This window comes from Manacus candei, unplaced genomic scaffold (assembly GCF_025592945.1).
Source record: "Manacus candei isolate 608988 ecotype Guabito, Panama unplaced genomic scaffold, ASM2559294v1 h1tg000016l, whole genome shotgun sequence".
NCBI lineage: Eukaryota > Metazoa > Chordata > Aves > Passeriformes > Pipridae > Manacus > Manacus candei.
The window spans coordinates 6,873,972-6,898,445 of NW_026138064.1; the positions used below are offsets into that span (position 1 = coordinate 6,873,972).

The following is a 24,474-nucleotide window of genomic DNA, read 5'->3' on the forward strand; positions in this document are numbered from 1 at the left end:
ACTTCAGGACTGTCACCAGTAACTACTGCCCTTCATGCAGACTGTGCAGCCTTGATGAAGTGATAGCTGTGAGGACAGATATTACATTATTTCTCTGAGGACTTAAAGGTGTCTACTTAAATGTTATATGAAATTCCCCCAAACCTTTCAAGGTTTGAGAAAACATATAGAGGTTTAATAACTTTTACAGTGTGCCACGTAGTGAGAAGGACCTGAATATCATCATCATGGCCAGTCTTCGCGAAGATTTGGGAAAGGTCATTACCCTTCGAGCAGTGGATTTTTTAGGTGAGACACAGTGTGCGCTGAACTGAGCCCACCCTTTAATCCTGAGGTTCATCTGCTGGGGCCAAGCGAGCTCAGATGGTGGAAGCGAGGTCCTCAGGACGTAGGTTTGTTTAGAGTGACCTTCTCTTAGATGGATGGCCTTACAGGGCTGACGAGCTCCATCTGCCCGGAGGAGTTCCCTGACTGGGAATCAAACCCAGGCCGCGGCGGTGAGAGCGACGCATCCCAACCACTAGACCACCAGGGGGCCAAGGACCTGAATAAATCTGTGTACAAGAAACCTCCCCCCTCCGCCCCCTGTGCAGACACCAGGCAGAGGACTGGAGCAGTTCTGGTCCCCGCAGTATGTTACCAGGCAGAAAATTTCTTACCCAAGGAACTGGCACAAAATAGAAGCAAATTTGCAGAAGTCACTGTTTTATCATCAAAAAGATTAGCTGAAGCCTAAGGAGACCCCTTTATTCAGCTCTCCCTGTCCACAGGGCTGGGGTTTTTTTCTGTCTCCTAAACCTGCCATGCCTGTAGGCCTAGGCTAGGTTAGGCTTGTCTCTCTGTATCTCACTGTTCCTGACTCAGTAATGATGGTAAAAAATAAAGAGACATTGATTGTTCAGGAATAAATTATAAGGCAACCTGTGAAACTAAAGACATATGCCAAAAAAAATTGCTCAGAAGTACTATCATAGCCTTATGCAATTTTTCATCTCCAATTTCATAGTAACACACAGAGTAGATAGCAGGCTCTCAGCAAAATGGCGACTTGCAAAATTGCATTTTTTCATTAGGTAGTAGGGAAACTTACTAGAATCCCCATGCCTGAAGAAATGCTGAGAGAATTTATTCCATCTTCAGGGGAGATTCCTGGCATGCCAAGGAGGTGGCATGAACTAAGATTGATTGACATTGATCACACTTAAACAAGCTAAGTAATTTTTCATTAATTGTTCCAGTTCAGTGGTTCCATTTCTGTGGCCCTGATAGGATGAGTGAATCAAGATTCCTTACTCAATCCCTCAGGATCCCTTACTGATCCTCTGAATTGTTAGCAGCTGTGGATATTTTGGAACCTGTAATGAATCTGGTTTTCTCCTTTTTAATTTACTCTTTCCTGATGCTTTATATGTCTCTCAGTGACTGTTTTACATGATGTTGTCATACTAGTTTGCTGGCATGTGCAAGTTGCTTTCTGAAGCCTTTCACCTCCATTCTTATTGTTTCTCAATAACTATCAACAAAACCAGGGAGTGTCTTGACTTTAAATTGTGCACACTCTTCTTTTCAGTTCAGCTTTTCACAGACTTGTGTCTGAAGAGGCGAATATTGAAGCTGATGTTTTCAGGAATCAATGCCGCTCCACACCTGTCACTTCATTACATTTGAGTGCATGATGGTGCATTTTACTTCATGAGCTAGAAATAATGAGATTAGATATATGTAAGCATCAGGGTGTCTCCTTGGCTCAGATGGTGGGTGATCAGAGTTTTTTGCAGGAGAATTGACCTTCCAGATTTGTCAGATGGTGTCTGAATGTAGGGCAGAGTTAATGGTTGTTCTATTTCTGGGCATTGATAAATTTTATTGTTTGATGAACAGCACTGGTTGTGAGGACTTTGGTGTATTTTCTGATGCAAGTCCTTGTAAAATAGTAATGATGGGTAGCAGCTGGGTTGTAAACAGTGTATTTCACTATTGAAATGTGCTTTTCCAGATACTCTGATCAGCTGAGTCCATCTGATAAGCTGCAATAGCAGAAATTCAGTATGCTTTAAGTCAAAGAGCAAACATACACATCTTTTACTTCTTTGGTTTTAAAATTACTTTGTTTTACCATTGTGGTTTCCTGTCTATAAAATACTATCATACTTTGTAACTACTGTCATACTTCATGGTAATAAAATATGATAATTCTGAATTTTATTTGTGCAAAATTTAGCAACTATAGAGCTAGTTTCAGACAAAATACTCTTAACAAATAAGAGGTTATCTTAATTTGAAGGATTTATCTAATTTTCTATGCAAGCATAACTTCTTGCAATAATTTTAAATGTGTGATTGTCTAGAAGGGCAAACCAGTTAAAAAAAATCCACAAATTAAAAACTTCAATCTCCAGTAAGCTTTGAATTCTCTAATCACATAAGGTGAAGAAAAATCTGGTAACATGGAGAAACTCACTCAAAGGTAAAATCTGATATATTTTGCCTTTAAATATCTGTGTGGTCACTGAAACTTGCAGCAAGGATAAGCTCCAGTGTGTCATTTTTTAATATAAAATAACCATTTCCAGCCCCTAATGTTTTTGCAATTGTTTCAATGTAAGCTGTCCATGCAGCTGTCCTGTGCTGGGTTGTCACAAGTGTTATCAGTGGAGGTGTTCAAACTGCCAGTTTCCTAAGCTAAATTTCAAAGCAGGGTTTTGCAAAGGATGCCCTGTTTAGACAGATACAGACCTGCTTCCATTTCAGACCTGCTGCCTTATCTCCATATTCGCTAATGATGTGGAGGAAGCAGCAGACTGAAGCAGTTTATGTGTCTCAGCAGATCTTTGAGTGTGTGCTTCAGGAACATGTGAAAGATCTTTATAGTTTTGTTTTAGTGATATGAAGAAATGTTCAAACAACATAATAAGAGTACTTTCCAAGCTATCAGATAAAGTATGCAGAAGAATAATGTAGTTGGACTAACACCACTGCAAGAGCACTTGTTGAGAAATAGGTACTTAAATAGCCAGTAAAGCATGTCTCTTTTGCAGATGTTTTAAGATCTGCTGCGGGTAACTCAGTAATCCAAATTAAGGACCACATGTTGGAGCTGGTTGATGGTGCACCTGTCAGGCAGGACAGTGCTCTAACCATGTTCTGTGGCTCACATCACACGTCAGGCTTTGGAGGTGGCAGCAGTGTGGCATCGGCAGGGTGGCCTCTGCTCCTGTATCCCCAACAACACACAGATGTGTAAGACAAACCCCCTGGGCTGCACAGCTCCCTGTGCTCCAGCCTGCTGCCAGCTTCCCCACAAAACAAATGCCAGAGCCAGCTGGATTTAAATAGGTTTAGATCTGTAACTCAGATAACTCCATCTTCACCAGAAGGCCTTTAATATATGAAAGCAAAGATTCATGAAATGCTGTCACCCTCCAGGTTTGATGTACTTGATATGGTGACACACAGAATGGGCATATGGCTCTTTGAAAGTAAATTATTCATCCTTTACTATATTACCTTTTACTTATTGTTCTTCCTGCTCTTTATTTTCCATGACCTCTTCTTTTTATTGTTTCTTAGAACTGTTTTTTTCCAGAGGAAGTACAGACCAATGTATCTAAACAATGAAAAATCATGGCCCAGTTCATAGCTGTCAGCCAGTTCATCACTGGCTTCCTTGATTCTGTTTCTTGTTCTCCTACTGTAGCAAGATGTTGTTTTGTTAACATTGCAGCACTCACAGGGAGTGTTTGTATTTTGTCAGTATTCTGAGCTCCAAATTGCACATGGGGAAGGAGGTTATCTTCCAGGACAGGGAGACAGAATCCTTCAGCGCTGTTCTTGGGCACATCAGAGACCATGTGGACCTTCTCTCTCATTCCTCCTGTAATCCTGTCGAGTGACAGCTGCATTCATGCTTTTGGATTGATCAATAAATAAAAAAAAAATGAAGGATGAGAGGCCATAAATACTCTCCAGTTCTTAAATGTCTGGTCCCTTCCTCACAGAGGAAGAGACCAGAATAGAACTGCAAAGAAATGTGTCTGCTGTGTTGGGAGCTCAAGGATCTGGTTCTGAGTCCCTCTCTGGGTGCAGTGTTTTCTTCTGAAACAAAACTGAATATAGCTTTATACCTATCGTCCTCCCCTTCCAATGCAAGCGTAGGCCCCTTGAGTTATTTAAATCTGTGCTATCTCAAAGGAGATTTGAAAATAAGCACCTGGCATAGTGTAGTTTCTTCAGCTACTAGCAACGTTGATTTCCTCTGAGTTTTATATCTAAATGTTTAAAATTTATTTGAAACATGAAAGAGTGAAATATTCAAGCAAGATTTGTGCTTTTGAGAAGCTCTTAAGTTGCCAGGGTCCGAGGGGGGATGGGGCCGTGACGCAGCACAGACGGGTCCAGAAACAAGGTAGAGGTGCAAGTGGAACACTTTATTGAGGTGTCCAGAGGTTTTATGGGCTTCAGGTGGGGAAAGGGCTAGAATATGGGATGGAGCATGAGACAGACAAACGGGGGAACAAATCGGGATAGGGACACAGGCAAAGTGGGAGGAACGTGGGAGGAGCCGGGGAAGGAAAGGGCGAATGGCAGCTGTCTCCTCTCCACAGCTTCTTCAGCCTATCAGGGAGGGAGCGGGGAAGCAGGGAAGCAGGCATGCCTGGGCAAGCCCGGGAGATACGAATCCTGGGGAAACATACAATGTGTATATTTATAAACACATAAGAACTGTAAAGTCCGTATCATAAAGTCCTTTCAATCGCTGTACATCTTTTTCCACTCCTGAAATCGTTCCCATCCTGAATCTTCCTCCTTCACATTAAGTTACTTTTCTTTCTGTGATGTTTGGCAGTGCAGGCAATTGTACATAACGTTTCATAATAATTAGATTCAGGGACTGCTGTTTCTGTAATGGCACAGACGTATGGTCAGAATGAACAGCTTATTTTCCTTGTGTGGTTTCGCTAAATAATTATTAACTAATGTAAAGTGACCAGAGAATGGCAAAGAACATGTGATGAGATAGCTCAGAAAATCTGTTTTTCTTCATATCTATCCCAGGAAAATATAATTTACATAATTTTCAACTTATGGGGAAGGTAACATTTCTCAAAATGAAAGATGTATGCCTTTCTTTACTGATGTGCATGGGTTTTATTCAGTGTCAGGAGGTTCTATCCCTAGTTGACTTCTAGCCCTGGTAATGTTTGGTTTGAATTAAGAGCTGGTATCCCTGTTGCTGTGGATGGGAGAGAAGCACCAGGAAGTCAAGTGTTACAAGCACTGAAACTCCTGTCTCTTGGTTATTACTCAGCCACAAGAAAAGGCTCTGGTTTTTCTACCATAGAATCATGGAATGGCTTGTGTTGGAAGGGACTGTGAAGACCATCTAATTCCAACCCCCATCCTCAATACTGAGGATCATTTGGGTGTCAAGTGCAAATCACAGCAGCTTTAAAGAAACTGTTTCTTTAAAAGAAGATAGTAAATATTATAGATATGGAATGTACATCACTCTACAAAAAGGCTGCGCACTCCTGGCACCTTGTTGCCAAAAGTGGAATGTCAGCAAGCAGCTGCCCTGCAGCAGCATCTCACAGCCCTCTTTTGGATCTCTCTCTGGTGTGGATTTGCCCCCTCCAGAAAGAGGGTCCATGGCTGCTGGGGCAGTGATGGTTGCTTGGAGCCTCAGTTGTGCCCTGTTGGTTGGTGGAGAAGGAGAAGAGAAATTTTTGGATTTTCATCTTCCCAGCTTTAAAATGAAATAGTATAGTCAAAAACTCTGGAAGGCTGAAAATGACCTCTAAATTCTTAGGGGATATAACTCTCATTTTGGTCTTGCATGATAGAATTAAGGGTATTTGTCAACCACAGATTGTGTGTGCTTCTGCCTTCTCTCCATGTAATGATTGTAAGGAGAGGAAGTGTTTTAAATGGCCCTGCAATAGAGAGCAGTACAGTAAGACTGAATGCCAGTTTGAATTCTTATGTATTTCTGCCTTCAGCCACCATTTTTTTAGCCAAGATTGGCCTTGAGAAGATGGTGTTTTTAAAGCAAAGAAAATGGTGCTTTCAGATGTGGCTGGAAAAAGATAAAAAATGGCCTGCAGCCATTTACCCCACCCCCCCCCACCCCCCCCCAAAAAAAAATTAGGTCTCTTGATTGCTACAATAAAAGCCTCTTTTTAGTGTTCATTTTTTTAGTATTTTGGTTTTGGCACTTCTCTTGAAAAGAAGTAGCTCATCTTGATAAAAGGATTGAGATGTCACAGATTCACATATTCTAATGTTCACTATAGAGAAGTATATTCAGTCTTTAAGGTATAACATTTATAGCCTCAGGTGTCATATACTGATAAGCTTTGGTTGAAGCAAGTAGGACTGTCTCGAAGACCAAAGCCCTTCAGGCTACAGATTGCAGATCCTGTCCTGAATTTTAGAACACTTTCGTTTTGGCAAGTATTTTCCTAAAAAAATACACATTTTCATAGGCATTTCATTAATTCATTGTGGCATACTTAGTTCACAGTCAGTAATCATACCTCCAGAACCAACCCTTCTCAGTTTCATCCAGGGTTACGCAAAGGGAAGGAAAAGGAAGGTGCTCTGGATAGGGAACTACAAATCTATATGCTATTTCACCAGCCAGTGAAAGCAAATAAAGCCTCATCTGAAGTCATTTTACATCTCTCTTTCAGGGTTTTTTAAAAGAGGCATTCCAGCAGAAAGCAGCTAAAATGTAATATTTTCCTGGCAGACACAGTTATTACACAACCTCTCCCTTTGCTTTTATAACTCTGCCTACATAAGCCACGTGGTAGGCAGCCAGCTGCCTGGTGTCTCCTTCCAAAATAGTCACAGCTTACCAAACTGGGCCTTAAAATACCGGTGAAGGATGTTGTCCCTCAGCTGTAGTAGGGGGTGATGTGCCACATGAAGTACAAAGCTACAGCTCCACGTGGAAATGATGCCAGTGTGATGCACACTCCTAATTTTGCACTAAAGTGTAACAAATTAAATGCACTTGCTTTCTTCTAAAGGAAATATGTCTGTTTAAGTTCAATTTGTGTACCATGTGCTGACATGTATTTATATGCATACAGTAATCCATGTAACGTGACAGTCTGTAACTTAAGACTTCCTGCTCTCAGCAGGCTCTTTAGTAATTTTTTTGTGTGGAAAATAATCAGCTTTGGCCCCCAGTTCATATATTACAATTCTATGATAAATGCTTCCAAAACCTGGGATAAGTTAACTTAAGCACAGTGGCAGTTACGATAATTAAGCTTGTCAAAGAGGTAACAACAGTAAATTCATTTTAATAGCGGAAAATGTAGCCATTTTCATCAGTTTTCATAATATTTTTGAGCTATTCCTGCTAAATCTTATTTTTGATGGAGTGTCTTTTTCCTTTTGTGGGAACCACATTGGTTTATATGAAACTGTTGAGACTTTGTTTAATAATATTTGTCCAAATACAGTTAACTCTCGTCTCTTCAAGTTCATAAAAGCTGAATGATGCCCGCAACTCTCTACCAGCTAAAGCTGGTTTTGTTCACTGATTTAGTAGAGTTAAAAAATGCATGCCTATTCTGAAACACAGGCACGTGTTACATAAAAGTACAGATTTTACTGTGATTCAATCCCCCATTCATGGGGATCATCAATGCTGCACTGGAATCCGTGGAGCAAACACAGCCATTAAGTTTGGCCTTCTTTGGAAAAAGAATTCCTGAGTTCATAGGGGTGTTTGCTTTTGGATCCTTGGAAGGATGCTCAAATCTAAAATCCTGTTGGAAACTTGTCTCTCATCTCAGAGATCAGTTAACAGCTGTGGGGTGTCATTCCTCCTTCCATCTTATCTGTTCTAGATGTTTGCCTGTTGTTTTGACAAACAGCAGTTTTTTTCCCTCCAAGCATACAGCTGTTGTTAAGCTAAATAAGCCCATCTATTTAATCTCTGCTCATAAAAACAGGGACTTCAAGGTTAACAGATTTGTTACTGGGAGATCTGAACCTGATTTCAACTTTTCTGGGATAACTCCAGTCCCGAACACTATTTCAGGCACCCATGTTCAAGGGGAATAACTCTCCTGATCAATCACACAGACCTTACCTTTACACTTATCTCCTTATAAATATAAAATATTGCATCTCATTTATTATTTTTCCTTGACAAAATGAGAATTCTCATGTTCTCCAAAAACTCCTGCTTGTTTTTCAGTCAAGAAAAGACTTACTGTATAAGTTAAATGTTATAGCATATGGTAGGACCATCAGCCTGTTTTGGCATCTAGTCTAAACAAGAATCTTGTGCAGCAGCACCTCTCTCCATGAGAATACTTTCGCTGTTGCATCCGAGGCTGTAATTTGTCTGTTGCAAAAATGGCATCACACTAGGAGTTCATCTTGTACATCTGGGACATCTTGTGGTGTATAAATACACTTAAGTGTCTCTCCTCCTCTTGCATTTCCAGCTGATAACCCCTCATCTGTGAGCTCAACAACTTTATACAGATGTCCAGTAACAGGAATTATTACTATCCTTGAGAAATAGCCTTGATATTTTACAGACTTCAGTGGACCTGCCAAGACTGAATGGGACCTGAGCAGAAGGAAGTGGAAAGGCTGAAACAAAGAGTCAGTGTGATAGCAGAGAAAAGGGACAGGCCCCCAAATGAGCAAGAAGATACTGGTGGTTTAACTGTTTAGCCCCGTGAAATGAAGAAAAGAAGGGAAAAAAAAGTACCTTGAAACAAGGTTGTTTTTTTTTAAAAAAAAAAGACCAGCAAGAGAAGCAAAGGTGTTTATAAGCAATTTATTAGCAGAATTATGAGAGCTAAGTTGAAGAATGTTAATTATCCAAACTCAAAAACATAAGCAAAAGTATGTACATAAACTGGATACTTCATCATAGACAAATCATGTAGAAGCTCAGCCTCATAGTCTGCAGTGCTATCTTTGGTGTTTGACAAAAGCCTAAGTGAAACATATGTTTGCCCATTTTATCTGGGCCTCACAGATAGAAATATGTAATTTTCAGCAGTACCTTTCCTTTTTATCACTTCCTCAGAGCTCCAAGATCTCTCTACACTGCATTCCCTCTTGAACTAAGCAGACCATTAAATCATTCCCCTTTGACGTTGTTGTTAGCAGCTTGAGTTGTTCTTACCTAACAAAAGACGTTCTTCATCAGAACTTCTTCCAGTGCAGCACTGAGCAGACAGAAAAGTTATTTTCTCTTACTTGTTTGCAATGTTTTGTATACTGGAGCTTTGGCTGAGCAGATATCATCTTCTCAGTGTGATGCTCACCCTTGCAAGCACTGAATTGAGATCAATACTTAAGGATGCAGTTGTCATTTCCAGTTATTAGTGGAACAAAGTCCTCCTTGATCATCCTTTTGGCCTTCCTACTTCCAGCCTGAGTATCCTCCTTCAGTCAGCTGCTCAAGTGCTTGCAGCCTGTTCTTAGCTGAGAAACAGGATTTGATGCATGGGGTGAGATTCCCTATGTATTAAATCCTCTTCTGCAGTACAATCCACAGAGGCCACTAGAAATTGCAACTAAAAACCATTCAAAAGGCTATATGTGCTGTGTTGACCCTGGCTGGATGCCGGATTCTGCCCACCCAAGCCACTCTATCCATTCCCTCCTCAGATGAACAGGGGAGAAAAAATAAAACAAAATGCTCATAGGTTGAGATAAGGGCAGGGAGAGATCACTCTGCAACTGCCATCAAAGGCATAACACACTCGACTTTGGGAAATTAGTTTAATTTATTACCAATTAAATCACAAAGGGATAATAAGAAAATTAAAACTGAATCTTAAAATCCTCTCTGTAGGATCACAAAGCCAAACAACACATATTTGTTGTTATCTCTCTGCTGCAGTTGCTCCTAGGAGTCATATCATGTAGTCTTTTTTATAGCTGTACTGAGCATCACCTTAGAAACAGTTCATGATTTGAGCCCCCCAAAAATTCCTGGAAGGTTGCTCTGAATATTTGTGACTTTCACAGTGAGGAGCCTTTTTCTCATTTCTAGCCTAAAAATATTCATAGCTAGTTTCTTGTTGTTTTTTTGTGCCAAGAATCCCTAAGTATAAGCTCTTTCTTTTCTTCCTGTCTGGTATATACTACTATGTACTTACAGACTGGTCACACTCTCCTTCAGCCTTTACTTTTCATTGCTGAACAAGGCAAATTTGGTATTGTCTCACCACACAGCAGCCTCTTCACTCCTCAGTTGATTCTAGGTTCTCCAGAAGAGGTTTCCTCACACCAAGTACTTTACCTCCTGGAAATACTTTCCCTGCTTTGCTGTCCTGTCTGTTCTGCATTTCTCCTACTAATTTCCTTCAGTGCAATCATCAGCTAAACCTGCAAGAGATCTGAAGTAATATCAGATACCTTACTGAAATCCAGACATATTCATGTCTGCGATTGTTGCATGAAGTTTACTGATCAAGACTTCTGAACACAAGGACTGTTTCTCTGTGAACAGTCCACAGACAGAGCATTGCTTTCTCCTTCAGCATTAGTGTTTACATTCATGTTTGCTATTGAGCCCAGTGTAGCTGTGGTTCATGTGAGGTGCATCTGAGATAGGAGTGGCACCCCATGTTCTGAAATATGATAAAATTAACATAGATTTATCCTCTGTTAGCACTTTTTAGTCTAGCAAAATTGTTCAGTCATAACCTGTAGAGGCTAAAGGGGGCTCAGGTTCCTCTTTCTTATTTATATCATGCACAAAAAAAGAAAGGCTTTGAAGTATGAATTTTATTTTTCTTCATAATATTTCACATTCATAATATAGTTCATAATACAGTTCATAACAAGCCAGAAAACTCTAAGATGAAAAAAACTAGAAATAAATGCATCATAAACATTGAGATGATGAAATCAAGAGTGTTAAGAGGGGATATAATTTTCAATCAGATTGTTTTCTCTTTCTGTTCAATAGGAATTTAGCTGTTTACTTTAATGAGGCCAAAATAGCTAGTTCATGTTGATACTGACCTAAGTTTAGATTCAGAGATGTTAGACAAAAAGTTTTTTGTCCTACTTGACACTGTTGTTTTAGTTTTATCTACTGATATTTTGAATAAAAGAATTTTTATAAACAAGATTTTAATATTATCATCCCCTGAATTTGGAAGTTATTCAAAAACAAGAAATACATTTTATATCTCATGCTGATCACTAGACTAATCGATAAAAATCAAACTGTGGACCAGATTCCTGATTATCCTGTTGCTTTTTTTATAGTATGGGAATAAAGTTAAGCCCATCCCTAATATTTAAGTCTGATATAAAAAGCACAATCGTATATTAAAATACAAAAAGAAATTGCCACTCCATCTCTCAGAGCACAGTGATAACCTGTGACTGAGTGATGGTCATCATATTTAATTCCACAGCTTTAAGACAGAAGACCTCAAGTCTCTCTGAGAGTTACAGTGGTGACTGTAGGCTTATCAAGGCTACAGAGGTATTTGAATTATTAGGGTAGTGCAGTAAAAACCCAAAAAACTTTACTTTCTTTGAAGATAACAGAAACATTTCCACTAATTTCATAGGATTATTTGCCATTTGTCATGTGTGGCTGATGGTTTTTCTAGCTCTAAGTCCTAATTGAAAATTGTTGTTTACCTGTGACACATAAGACAGACACCTGAGCTGGTTTTCACCCCAGGCTCCTCTGCTGTAGGCAGGTTCTCTAACCACAGAACCTGAGGCAGATGCTGGAGGTGGCAGCATCTTCATAGAATATTTCATCACTATTCACTGTGGAAAGCACTTGTATTAAATGAGCTTGTTGCAAATTATTGTCACTCTCTTACAAAAACACCTCTAAAAGTTGCAGTTGGGAAAAGGTTGGCTTATTTGCATGGGGATTACAATCTATCCATAAAGTAAAGTCAAAATGCTGAGATTTTCTTCTCAGTTCATGGCTGTGAGTTGTGGGAGAATATGTGATCTAGCACAACAGTGTTGTTCAGATTAAATAATTTTCCTAGGATTTTCTGAACCCTGGGAAGAGTATAGCACAACTGAGAAACAGAAATTTAATTTTTATAGGTTCTTATGTTATTCATTATAACAGCAAACTTTGGAATCAAGATAGATCAATGTAGAAACTAGGAAAAATATGTGGAAACAGGATTCTGAAAATCTTTCGCTGACAAAAATAAAATTCTAAATGAAATGTCTTACTGTGTCTTACAATATTAGCAGATCTCATCTGTAGCCTCCTGTACATTAAACAGCAATTGTACAGTGTGTTTTAAAACTGGCAATGTTAATTGAAGTTCTGGACTAGAGCAGGAAATCCACAGGGAGATTTCTTTGTTAGACAGAAATTAAACATCCCGTTTTGACTGTTGTTTACCTTCCTGAAAAGAGGAGCTGATAGCAAATTCAGGTTTACAGTTCATCATTTCACTGGATGGCACGTGGTATTTCAGAATTTCAGTTGTCAAACAGTGAACATTGAGTGCCTTGATAAAGCTGACACAACTCCTAGGAGAATGTGAATTTTTCTTCCGCGTTCAAGAGTCTGCACAAACCATGTAATAATCCTTCCCAGAAAACTCATAATTATACTAGTGTGCAATCTGAGATAGTTTTTCAAAGGAAGCAGTCACCTACACAATAGAGATGTCCATAGGTTAATCATCCTGACTTCTTCTTTCTAGTAGATGAAAAATTTTTAACTTCTTCGTTATGTTCTTACAGATATAACTAATTTTTATGGTTTTTATTTTTTAAAATATATGATTTCTTCACAAATGTTCCTGGCACCTTGTCAAGTGTAACAAAACTGTATGTTCTTATCATTATCACCCGGAGAAAAATTCAGGCTTGGAAACCTAGAATGGAAGTGGATCTTACGAATTTAATTTGTTTTGGGGATCCTAAGTAGCTGTCCATGAAGTTGTTTGGGTTTTTCAGCTGAAAAGGGCACTGAGTGGCCATGATGGAGCACAACAGACTTCTTTTAGGGTTGTGAGTGTAAATTTTGTGTTGCAAAAGCAAGAAAGTTGGGGATAGTTGGCAGACCTAGCCCGCAAGGTGCACCTAGATCAAGGTCTGAGCTATGGTGTTGTTGACAGAAATGATATATTGATTCTCCTACCTCATTTCAGAATAGGAAAGTGAATGCATCACAGTTCTGTGAGGCTGAAATCAGTCCAAGGTTGCCACACCACCACTATGGTTTAATGTACGGCACCTGGAAGACTGAGGTGGGCCTCTGTATTGAATGGGGTGAGGACTCACCTCTAGCAAATGAATAAATGGAGACACTTCTGTGCATTTAGACATTGAGGCCTGTGCTGTCTGTGACAACATTCCCTAAAAAGTCTCTAACAAAAGTAAAAGAATATTTTTTTTAAAAAAAGAATATGGTTTAAGCAGTTATTTCTTAAATGTGCGGTCAATATTAGGCTTAGCAAGGGATGTTATTACATGTAGGCCAAACTTTACAATTCAAGGAAAGCAGCATAATCAACCTAGAACAACATCTCCATGTTACTTATTCATAAAGAAGAATTCAAGGATTATAAGTATCCTTAGATACAATGATGCAGTAAAAGTGATAGACTATACATAGTTTTGTATAGATGGACAAGAGAGATGTCATCCTTCTCGATTGTTTTATTACCCTGAAATCTCACCTTTGAAACAATTTTAAATCTGACCCTACCAAAACAGGTCAGTCTCTGTCAGCAGTACCAGTATCCATACCATTAAATTGTGCCAGTCTTCAGAGAAGGGGCCAGTTTCAAGTTGCCTGGTGGAAACAATCTTTTGCTTGACTAACAGGGTGTTGTTCTGAGCAGTGCTAATATACTCAGGGCTGTTCTAAACATTTGAACAGTGTAGCTAATAGAGTAATAGCACCCTGGAGCTCTTCTTGGTATAGGTTACTTTACTAATGTAACTGTACTGTACAGGCGGAACAAAATCAATTTAATCTCCAAAAGCACATAGGATAGACTGTAATCTACCCACTTAAGAGTTACACTGTTTTGTGAAATATCTTCTTAAAAAAGGAGATAAATTAATCAAAAGCCATGAAACTTAATGTTTTGATTAGAATACAAAAAAAATTTTTTTGCAAGAAAACTAAAATGTAGATGCAAAATGAACAGATGTGCACCTGTATTTAATAAGAGCATTCTATTATGGCCCCATCACAGGTCTCCTAGAGCTATAACTGGTGAATCTCTGTGGTTGGTGAAACCTGATGCTGCCGGAAATAGTGTTCTGTTAGCCAAATTGTTATCCGATGGTGAAGGTTATTGGGGTCTGAGCTAGCACCAAGTGTTATTGGCAGCAGCTTTAGATGTAGTCTAGATTGGTTTTCATTTGTATCTTTTTAATTTCTTAATAGCAAAACCAAAGAACATTGCTGGCTTGCAAAAACACTACTTGCTTTTCAGTAACCTGCTCAAAATAGAGAATCTATTTCTTTTTTTTGATTTGCTAGAATTATAGTGATGAAGTTTGTATTCCATATAAGGATGGCAAATTGATAAAAGACTTCCTGTAGATTTATGCCATTGACTAAAAGGAAGAAGCCTGATTTCAGAAAATTCCTCCCTGCTTCCTTTTAAATTTGCTATGGTAGTATTAATTTACAAAGGCACGTTAGTGTATTTATGAAGCTTTTGAGATTTTTTTTTTAGATTAGTCTTAAAATATCGCATCTCCAATACTATTTAAATATTTTTCATATTTTGAAGTTAATTAAAGATTTTTGTTTATTATTAATTCTTTTTTCTATTTGCTTATACCATGGCTGTGGTCAGTAAAGCAAAAAATGCTGAGGACAGAGAGTAAGTAGAACAAAGCGGTAGCAATTTAATGTCCATGTACTGCTTTTTTGTTTTCTGACCTCTGTATAAACAATAAAACCTCAGGACACTATGGAGAGTTGTAAGAGCTGTACTAAGTCAAGTTAAGTCGAGCAGAGAGGTTCTCTGAGTTGTACAAAACTACATAGGAAAACGCCAAGGGTAGAACTGCTAGGTTTTGGCTTTTGTTTTAGGGAGGGAGCTGTTTGCTGGGGCTTTTAGCTCTCCTGTTTTTTGGGGGGGAGTTTTTTGCAACCCTCAAATAAGTGTGCTGCACTTCAGCAGCTCCGACAGATCAAACTGCACATGTTAAGCAAGTTCTGCCCACTGCCACGGTCCGAGGGGGGACGGGAATGGGGCCGTGACACAGCACGGACAGGTCCAGAGTCAAGGTAAAGGAGCAAATGGAATCCTTTATTGAGGTGTGCATGGGTTTTATGAGTTCAGGCGGGGAAAGTGCTAGAACATGGGGTGGAGCATGAGACAGACAACCAGGGGAACAAATGGGATTAAGAACTCGGGAGAAGAGGGCGGAACCGCGGAGGAACTGGGAAGGAAAAGGTCCAATGGTAGCTCTCTCTTCACTGCAGCTTTCTCAGCCAAGCAGAGGGAGGAGCGGGGAAGTAGGGAGCAGGCAAACTCGTGGCAAGCCCGGGCATGCACAGGTTATTATAAACATAGGGGCAACGTACAATGTGTGTATTTAAAACCACATAATAACTGTAAAGTCCATATAATAAAATCCTGTCAATTGCTGTACATCTTTCTCCATGTCTGTTCCATTCCCTTTCTCCATGTTCCCATTCTGCTTCCAGCTCCTCACAGCCCACTGCAATTTTGTGGCATTACCCTGCATCTGTTATCATGATTCTTTTGAATTTCATCATAAATGACTGAGTTTTCTTCAAAGAATATATATCCTTCACATTTTCCTTATGGAACTGGAGAGAGGGCAGGTGCCCAGTAGGTCTGGAGGATGCAGAGGAAAGGTTTCCCTGCATGAGGGATCTGGACAATTGCAGGAAGAGATGTATCATCTTTGTCTTCTGCACCCCTGACAGGCAGGCAAAAAAAAAAAAAAAAAAGAAGATCGAGTAGAATGGCTGTATGAGCAACATGGTTAATGTATGTTAGTTCTTCACTTAATTCAGATACTCTGCAAGTGGGAGGCTCTTCTGGATGGATTTAAGAAGATACTATAGCTGAGTTCTTCTAGCTGCTCTGATGCTGTGGCCTACTTACAGTTTAAGAGGAGAATTTCATGCCACTGCAGGCAGACAGCCCTGCAAAAAGCCTGCTTGTTTGGAATTTGTGTGGGAAGGTGTGTGTGTTATCGTCTCCTACATATGTCAGGTTGTACAGACATTACTGTACATGATTTGATGTCATCACACCTGGTATAGTGTCGTCATCCTTAATGCTGCTTTACTCTTCTAAAAGTTAGAACATTCAAAAGATAAAAATGCTTCCAATTATAAAAGAATATTAATTGTGGAGAATGCAGTTAGAACTTTATATAACCTAATTGCTTAATTTAGAAATTCTCTTCTGACCTATCTCATAATTTTGAATATAGTAGATCAGCAAAGAAAATAATCAGATTTGGATTTATTCATCTGTGCCGATACACTTCTTCATTCTTTTTATAATACACAGATTTATTATCTGAAATCATAAATCAGTTGTGTTAATGCATACTTACACAAAGCACAAAGGCAAATATTCTTTATTCCAGTAAAACAGTATTCTGTTAAATGAATTTAGCTAAGCTAATTGTTAATTTAGGAAAATGTTTGGAAGTCAGTTTATGACGTAGCAAACGTAATGGTGTACTCCAGTTTCCCAGAGCAATCAGTAAAAGCAAGACAAGTGCAAAGAATTGGCTTTCTGCAAGATGTTTGGAGAAGCTTTCACTGTATGGAGCCTTTCTAAGACTCCACTTTGTTATCCAATTACAGAAATCCAAAACTTGCTGAAATGCATCAGGAAAATAAGTCAATGTTGGTTTTGTCTTCTGCAGCGATAAAATGGTCCCAAAGCCAGTGTGACTGCAGGAAAGGAATGGTGGCAAAGGGAGGATGATGCTGTGTATACAACTTGATTTCACGCTTTCATTACTGAAACTTTGTTGATGCCTATGGAGCTGGATTCAGACATTACCACTGATGGCATCTTTTATTTGGTTTTATTTTTTTTTTTTTAAAGTTCCTTAGGCAAGAATTTTCAGATACATCTCAGCAACACTTCTTAAAACTATCCTTACATTTTCAAAATTATTTCAATTCTTGATTTCTGTCCTGTGAAGAAAAATTTAACCCTAAATAATGTTTTTATCCTGTAAGCAACCAACACAGATGAGTGCGCTTTTCCGTTATCAGCACAAATAAAGCTATCCAACATCCAAAGCTGAAGCATACATGATTTAAGATCCTGTTCTGCATTCCAAGTTGTGTGTTGCCTGAGAGATAAATCAAAGCACAGAAACAGGCTGCTCATGGCAGCCATATTACTGTGGCTGTATCTATTTTACATACATATTTTATTGTACATATCTTAAATAAAGTCTAAAGAAGTTAAAGCAGTGGAATTTTACATGGATTTCAGTGGGGATGGCACCATTTCAAAACCATTCCTCTTTCACTTGTCATTCAGGCATCTATACAGCTTATGTGCCAAAACAGTTTTAAAAACATACAGAGAAAATGCATCATTTGCTCTGTAACTTTTGTGCAATTATTGGATGTGTGAAATACAAATCAGCTGATACATGCACAAGATATAGGATATGTAGTAGGATATACATGCTCACTAACTATGAAATTTTATGGATTTCTTGATTCCCTCAAGCTGCTGTGTCTTGTTTTCCAAAGTCTGCATCCATGTGGAATGTATGATTCCAGGTACATTTTTGATGATGCATTTTGAATGTTTCTCTGTACTCTGTAAGAATGATGATTTTTAGACACAAATTATATAGAGCCTTCCCCTTAACTGCTTCCAAATCTTTATCAATTAACCACATCTTATTCAAACCATATATAGCTGTAATCAAACCAAATTACTGTGCAGTAGCTTTCATTGTGCAACAACACTCTTTTGTCCAGGCTTTTGTAAGGGCTATAGAGAGAGCTTAATTACAAGTCTAGACATTCCTGAAGAGGTCAGGTTGCTCATTCCTGAGTTGGATTAACAAGAGGAGTTTGAAAGCTGAAATCAGGAAAGTCAAGGCAGAAAATAAGAATGCATCTGGCATGAGATAAGAAGGATAGCAAACCCAACCATTCTCATAAGAAGAAATGCAGGTGAAAGAGACCTGTTGAAAAATGTCTGAGAGAAGACAGCAGTGTTTTTGTCTTTTTTTTTCTGCTACTTTTCAGTAAAAGTTCAGCTTTAACTAGAAGCCTAGCACAATGAATAGCAGTGACTGAGCTATAAAATGGGAGCGTAAAATTAGAAAAAACTAAGTCAGAGAGTATTGAAATAATTTAGACATTTTTAAAATTGTTTGCAGCTGGTGACTCTCATGGAACAATATTTAGAGAGTAAGTTTTACAGGTTAAAATAATTTAAGAGATAACACTTCTGATGGAGGCTGGGCAGAGAAACAGATATATGTAATAATCACTTCAGGAGGAAGAAGGGAGGAATTAACTGCCTGGAAATATCTGAAGTAAATAATGAAGGAAAAGAATATGAGACACCTGGGAGATAACAATATATGGAGGTCACCAGCAAGGCAGGTTTTTGTCCGGATCAAATCATACCAAATTAGTCTGATTTTTAATCAAGCAGGGTAAGAGGTATTGTTAGTAAGGGAAGAAGAGAAGGTATCATATTTACTTGACATGAGCAAAGCTTTTGGTACTTGTCTCATCTGACAGTCTCACAATGATTTAGAGAAATGTGATCAAGATGATGTGATTTTAAGCTGGATGAAGACTGGTTGTCTGTACTGAGAGAATGTTTATCAGTGTGTCTTAAGATCAAGAGAGAAGTTCAGGAAATATCTTCTCTGGTCTGCTTTTTTAGCCTCCTTTTGACAACCTCAGATGATGGAATAGAAGGTACACTTATAGAAAATTTTAGACACCATAAAATTGGGGAAAGCTGGAGAGTAAGATTAGAAATAAAATAACTTCGGTAAAATTCAGTGTTCTTTTTGTACTGTCAAGGACAGAGGGAACAAAAGAGAAAGGACTTGAAAGTTACACTGGATCAAAAGGCAAACAGGAGTGATATGTGTTGCAAAAAAATGGCAAATAGATTTATGAAGGCATTATATATAAAACTTATCAGGCCACAACTGAAATGCATTTTACATTTTCAACACATTAGTGCAAGTTGACACTTGTCTGGAGGAGAGCAACAAGAATGACCAAAGGTCTAGAAAAGGTTGAGCAAACTAAGGTCCTCCAGTCTTCGATAGAAGACTAATTGTGTACGTGGTAACAAGTACTCAAAAGGAAAAAAGGTGGATAATCTGCTTTCTGCCTCTAAGGCGTATAAGTAATAAGGTAATGGGCTTCATCCACTCCTGTCATGATCCCAGTAAATCACAGGGAAGTACTTTGTAGCAGTCGAGAAAGCCTAGACCTGTAATAAATTTGCAGTGGAAATTGTGGATTCTCTAGTAGCAGAGGTCTGTGAGCATAAGTTGAACAAACAGCTGCTGTAGATGTAATTGATGCTGCCAAGGAGCATACAGAGGAGTAGATGATACAGGTTCATTTCAGCTCTACTTTTCTACACTTCTGTGTAATGGGTGCCATAAATAAAATTAAGGGAAAAGGCTAGAGTTTTAAGCAGTCTCCGTTTGTTCTTTTGTCATAAAATCTTTCAATTTAGGTACCTAAATTATTAAGGAACAAAACAAAAGAACAAAAGAAACTTACAACAGTTGGAAAAAAGCTTAGTAAAAAAAAAGGGAAAAAAGTCTTTCTTCTGCAGTCATAAGTAGTCATGGCAATTATTCTTTCATGAGTTGCTGCCTTTATTCCAAAGGCCAGCATGAAGGCTGACTTCATTTTAACAAATAAGTTCTGTAGAAAAGGGCCTGTATATCAGACTCAGCGTCACCCGGTGTCATGAGGAGTCTGACCTCAAAATTTATCAAGAAGTAAGGAAGACTATGATAGTCAATTTTGCTGTAATACTTTTCTCCCAAATTATCTGAAATGCCTTACTTTTCTTTTATTGGCTGGCATTCTTTATTGAAAATCAGAAGTGAAAACAGGACATTTTAGCTACTAAAAGAATATCACATAATGATCACATTTTAACAAGCATACCATATTTAACTGTTCTACAGTGCTGTGCATCTATAAACTCTTTATTCAGCCACAGAAATAAAATGTTTTCCATATCTCATCCATATCTTACAGGTGGAGAAAGTGATGTAATTCAGCAACGCTTAGATCATAAAGTGAGTCACTACACTGTTCTGGCCTGATACCTGTGCCCAGATCTTCTCATCTAATCACATTAAGAGACATAACATATGACATTAGTCATTAAGAGACATAGCATATAAAGAGTAGAGCAAAGGCTATCTGTCTTATGAGGAGAGTGCACGATGCCCAGAGCTGTACTCCATACTGGGAGAACTTATGCTGCAGAGGCACTGCCTGCAAGGAAACATGATGTGTATTAAAATCAGTATGTGAGAAATTAAGTGAGAGCAACCAAAATATAACATATATAAATTGAAAAAAGTGCTAGACAAAGTGGATCATGCTAATTTAACTAAATGTGTTTCTAAGCCAAGATAGTTTAACTCAGAATACTGTTTACACTTTGACAAGATAATGTAATTACCAAGTAGCCTTCAATACCAGGAGCTACATGGGGAGCATATTGGGACTCATGAAAATTTCCAAAGTCCCAGAGTATCTACTAAGTAAGGAAGCAGTGCTGAAAATGGACATAGTCTCGCAAGATCCCTTTCAAAGAGGGTTGTGGAGCCTGGAACACTCTCAGTGAATGACAGGTGGCTCAGGCTGAAGGACAGCGGGTCACTGCATCTGCTGGAAACCTTTAGTACAAGGCTGTCTGGAGATACCTTTTCCAGATACCTTTTTCAGATACGTTTTCCAGAAGTCCAGCCAACTGTGTCTCCCCTCAGAGGGATGGAGATCCACCTTTCTAGCTGGTACTTTTTGTGGTTGAAGAATGGGATATCTGCATCAATAAAAATGCTGGGTTATTTTTGAGTTTTATTTTGTTTGGTTTTTTGGTTTTTTTTCATTTTGCCCTTTAGTCTGTTGATTCACAACAGAACTATTCATCCAAATAGCCATCACAACAAAATTTGACATGGTATGGAAAATACAAGATGCCAACAGTAGGTTTGTTAAACCTATGACCTGGCAGCTTGAGGCAGCCCCAGCCACACATATGCCTTGTCCAAGCACAACAGGTATCATTTGTGCCCAAATATGAAGTCAAGAAGGAGAAACAGTGCAGGTGAGAGAGAGGACAGAGCAGCAGAGACTGATTTTAGGGTGTGTAACAACTGTGCCAGGATCTGTGTGGACTGCAGAGACAGTGGGAATACAAGAGAAAGGACTTGAAGGTTACACCAGATCAAAAAGCAAACAGGAGTGGTATTGTGTTACAAAGAAATGGCAAATAGGTTTATGAATACATTATATATAAAGTTTGTCAGGCCACAACTGGAATGCATATCAGAGGAATTAGTGTGGCTGGGCAGAAATTCTGGACTAGGATGCTGGAAAGATAAGGGGAAGTGAACTGCAGAGGTGTACTGGCAGCTGCAGGCGTTGTGAAGAGGGTAAATAAGAGAGAGAGAGCTCAGATTATTGCAGTGACAGTGTCTGAAAGGCATGGGCTAGATTATGGAGGCAATTCTCATTTGTTGGCACCCCCATCCTGTGAGTTCTCTGCAAATGCTGGGCTGGACAGAGAAGGGAAATTTTCCTTGGATATTATGAGTCTGTAATAAAAAAACAGTTCACACTCCAAGTTCAATACAAATCAGTTAAAAAGTCAGTCATGAAGGTAAAGTGTGGTTAGCAGATGTTGTCAGTTATGGTTCTTGCTATGTCTGAGAAGAAGCCCTGTGAGCCAGTCTCACTTTACAACTAAAAGGGAGAAAAAGTTGAACAGATTCTCACAAAATTTTTCCCAAATTTACCTCCCACAAAAATGCTTTTCTGGGAAGACACAAAAATTTTGATGTTTTCAGCCTCACACCATAAGATGTTTTTAAGATTATGGGCATGTGTGAAAAAGGACCTGCTAAAAGACTTCAGACTTGGCTGGAAAAATTCTCTGTATGTATTTGGTCAAAGATTTTTTTTGTAGGAATGAATGGGAAATGTCTGCTTTCCACCACCTGATTGTGGAATGTCTGATCCTTCTCACTCCTACAGAGGCAGCTAAACTGACTTGCAGTGCATGAACACAGATCAGTTTAGATTTCTTTTTTTCTGTCCAGATTTCTTTTTTCTGTCCACTCCATACTGATGGCTTTTGCTGCACTCCCTTTGTGCCACTATTACCTCTACACATCAAACACATCACTGCTGCGCTGTCGAAGCATCTTTTTAAAGTTATGCCTTCACTGGCAGATGAAGATATATTTTTATCCACGGAGGACATGGTTGTGTGCAGTCATGCAGATGGGGCTGCATTAAATGATGTAACAGTGTGCAGTCTATCAGTTTCCGTATATTGTTGCCTGGTTTTACCTTGGATAACTGATTGGCTATGTCACTGTAGAAAACACAGTTGGAATAAGCGCTGTGAAGTAAGATAGATGATGAGGGTTTTTGACTGATCTCCAAAAGTCACACCATGGCAAATACTGTGACTTCAGGATTTTAAAGAAAGTCAACAAAAAACATTTATTACATTATGAGAAACACACACGTAAAAAGCCCACACTATCTCTAAAACAATGTCCAAGGACAGAGCAATGTATTCTTCTTTACTGTCATTTAATCACTGAAAATTTATACAAACTAAAATTCCACTGAGATACACAGTGAAGAGTTCATCTCAGGTGCTAACTCAAGTGCACACCGTAGCTGTGTTGTCTAGGTGAATATTCAACCATTTGTCATTTGCTGCATAACTATGCACATGGATTGTTTTTCCTTTTGTAGTATAGAAATGCTACTAAAATGTAGTCCACGAGACTTTCAAATAAGATAGTTACCCTACCCTTAAGCATCGCTCCTCTAAGACTTCAAAGGTTTGTGTGGATGTTTTATCAACAAGAAATACAGAATTTGTTACACTAGTTTATCCTTTTTTTTCTCTGTCAATAAATACATATATTTCTATCCATAGCAGTGTAAGTGACAGCCATATGTTCTAGAAATTTTCCCTTCCGTTAGTGCAAGGAAGGAATTCAGTGGTGAGTGAATTCATGTGTACTGCATGCGCTTTGTCAAGACAGATTTTTGAGACTCTGCAGTTGGGTGATTTTAAAACTCTCGAGAAGTCTGTGCAAGGGACCCCAAGTATTTTGTAGTTGCCCCACGATGTATACTGCATCCTTTCTACTCAAATGTGTCTATTTAATAGATTAATAGTTATGTGACCATTTTCTTATCTCCCAGAATGTTATAATGTGAAGAAACTACTTTCCTCTGAGCCTGACTTTGGTATCTAAACATCTATTAGATTACTTCCTAGAAGCTATGCTTGCATTTAAAATTCAATAATACTTTCTGAGATGTTTTTGTTCCCAAATGGACATGATGCCATCTTTACCTTCCCAAATTTTAGTTTCCTATTCAGATTAGAGTATGCATCCAAGGATTCTATGCTGAGCAAGTTTGCAGAAAAAAAGCTTCTGAAAATTATATCATTAGTATATATCATATACTAATCTGCTGCTAAAGATTATTAGAAAGATGTCAACTCGTGCTTGACCATAGCATCTTATTCTCACTTAAATGTTTTGGCTTTCTCTTTTTTTTCAGTACCTGCATGCAAATGGGATTGTGCATCGGGACTTGAAGCCAGAAAATCTACTCTATGCAACACCAGCTCCAGATGCACCACTAAAAATCGGTAAGCAGCATTAAATATATGCTTCCCTAATTCTTTTGTGTCAGTAATATGTGCTAGCTGATGTTTAGAGTACATGCATCTCACAATCCCTTTATTTGAAGCTAATGCTTGTACTCAAGTGAACAGCGCATTACTTCTTTGGCAGCACAACTGCGCATGGTAGTTTCTAAATCAATAAAAAACTAGGTGCTTACAGAATTTATACCGAAAATCATGCAGAAAATTGCAGAGAATAAAGCAGTATTTGTAAAAGTAAACGCTATTTCTGATTAGATAAATAATAATACATAAGTAATAGCTGTTTGGGGACAAGTGACCTATTTTTATGCTGATATTTGAGTTAAAACATTTCCTTTCATATTCAGTATAACAAAGTAGTTATAATTTTATTTTGGGGTTTTTAAGGCAAAGATGTCATCATCCATACTGAAATTTGAATAAATTGGTTTATTTTCGGTGAAAATTAAGAGTTGTGAAGACTTCAGTTTTTATGAGCTTTAAAAAATGAGTCATGCAGGTACAACATGTGATGTACAATGGCCCTTGCTGTTTGAGTAGTAATACAGGGTGA

General features: G+C 38.6%; 1 protein-coding gene across 2 annotated transcripts in view; it reads left to right on the plus strand.

The window, feature by feature from the left end:
- The window catches only part of CAMK4 (calcium/calmodulin dependent protein kinase IV), a 150,702-nt gene that overhangs the window by 103,708 nt on the left and 22,520 nt on the right, over positions 1-24,474 (plus strand). For both annotated transcript variants that reach the window (XM_051782674.1, XM_051782673.1), the window contains exon 6: positions 23,813-23,903. In XM_051782674.1, coding sequence (XP_051638634.1) covers positions 23,813-23,903 — 91 coding nt within the window. The remainder of the gene's footprint in view (positions 1-23,812; positions 23,904-24,474) is intronic.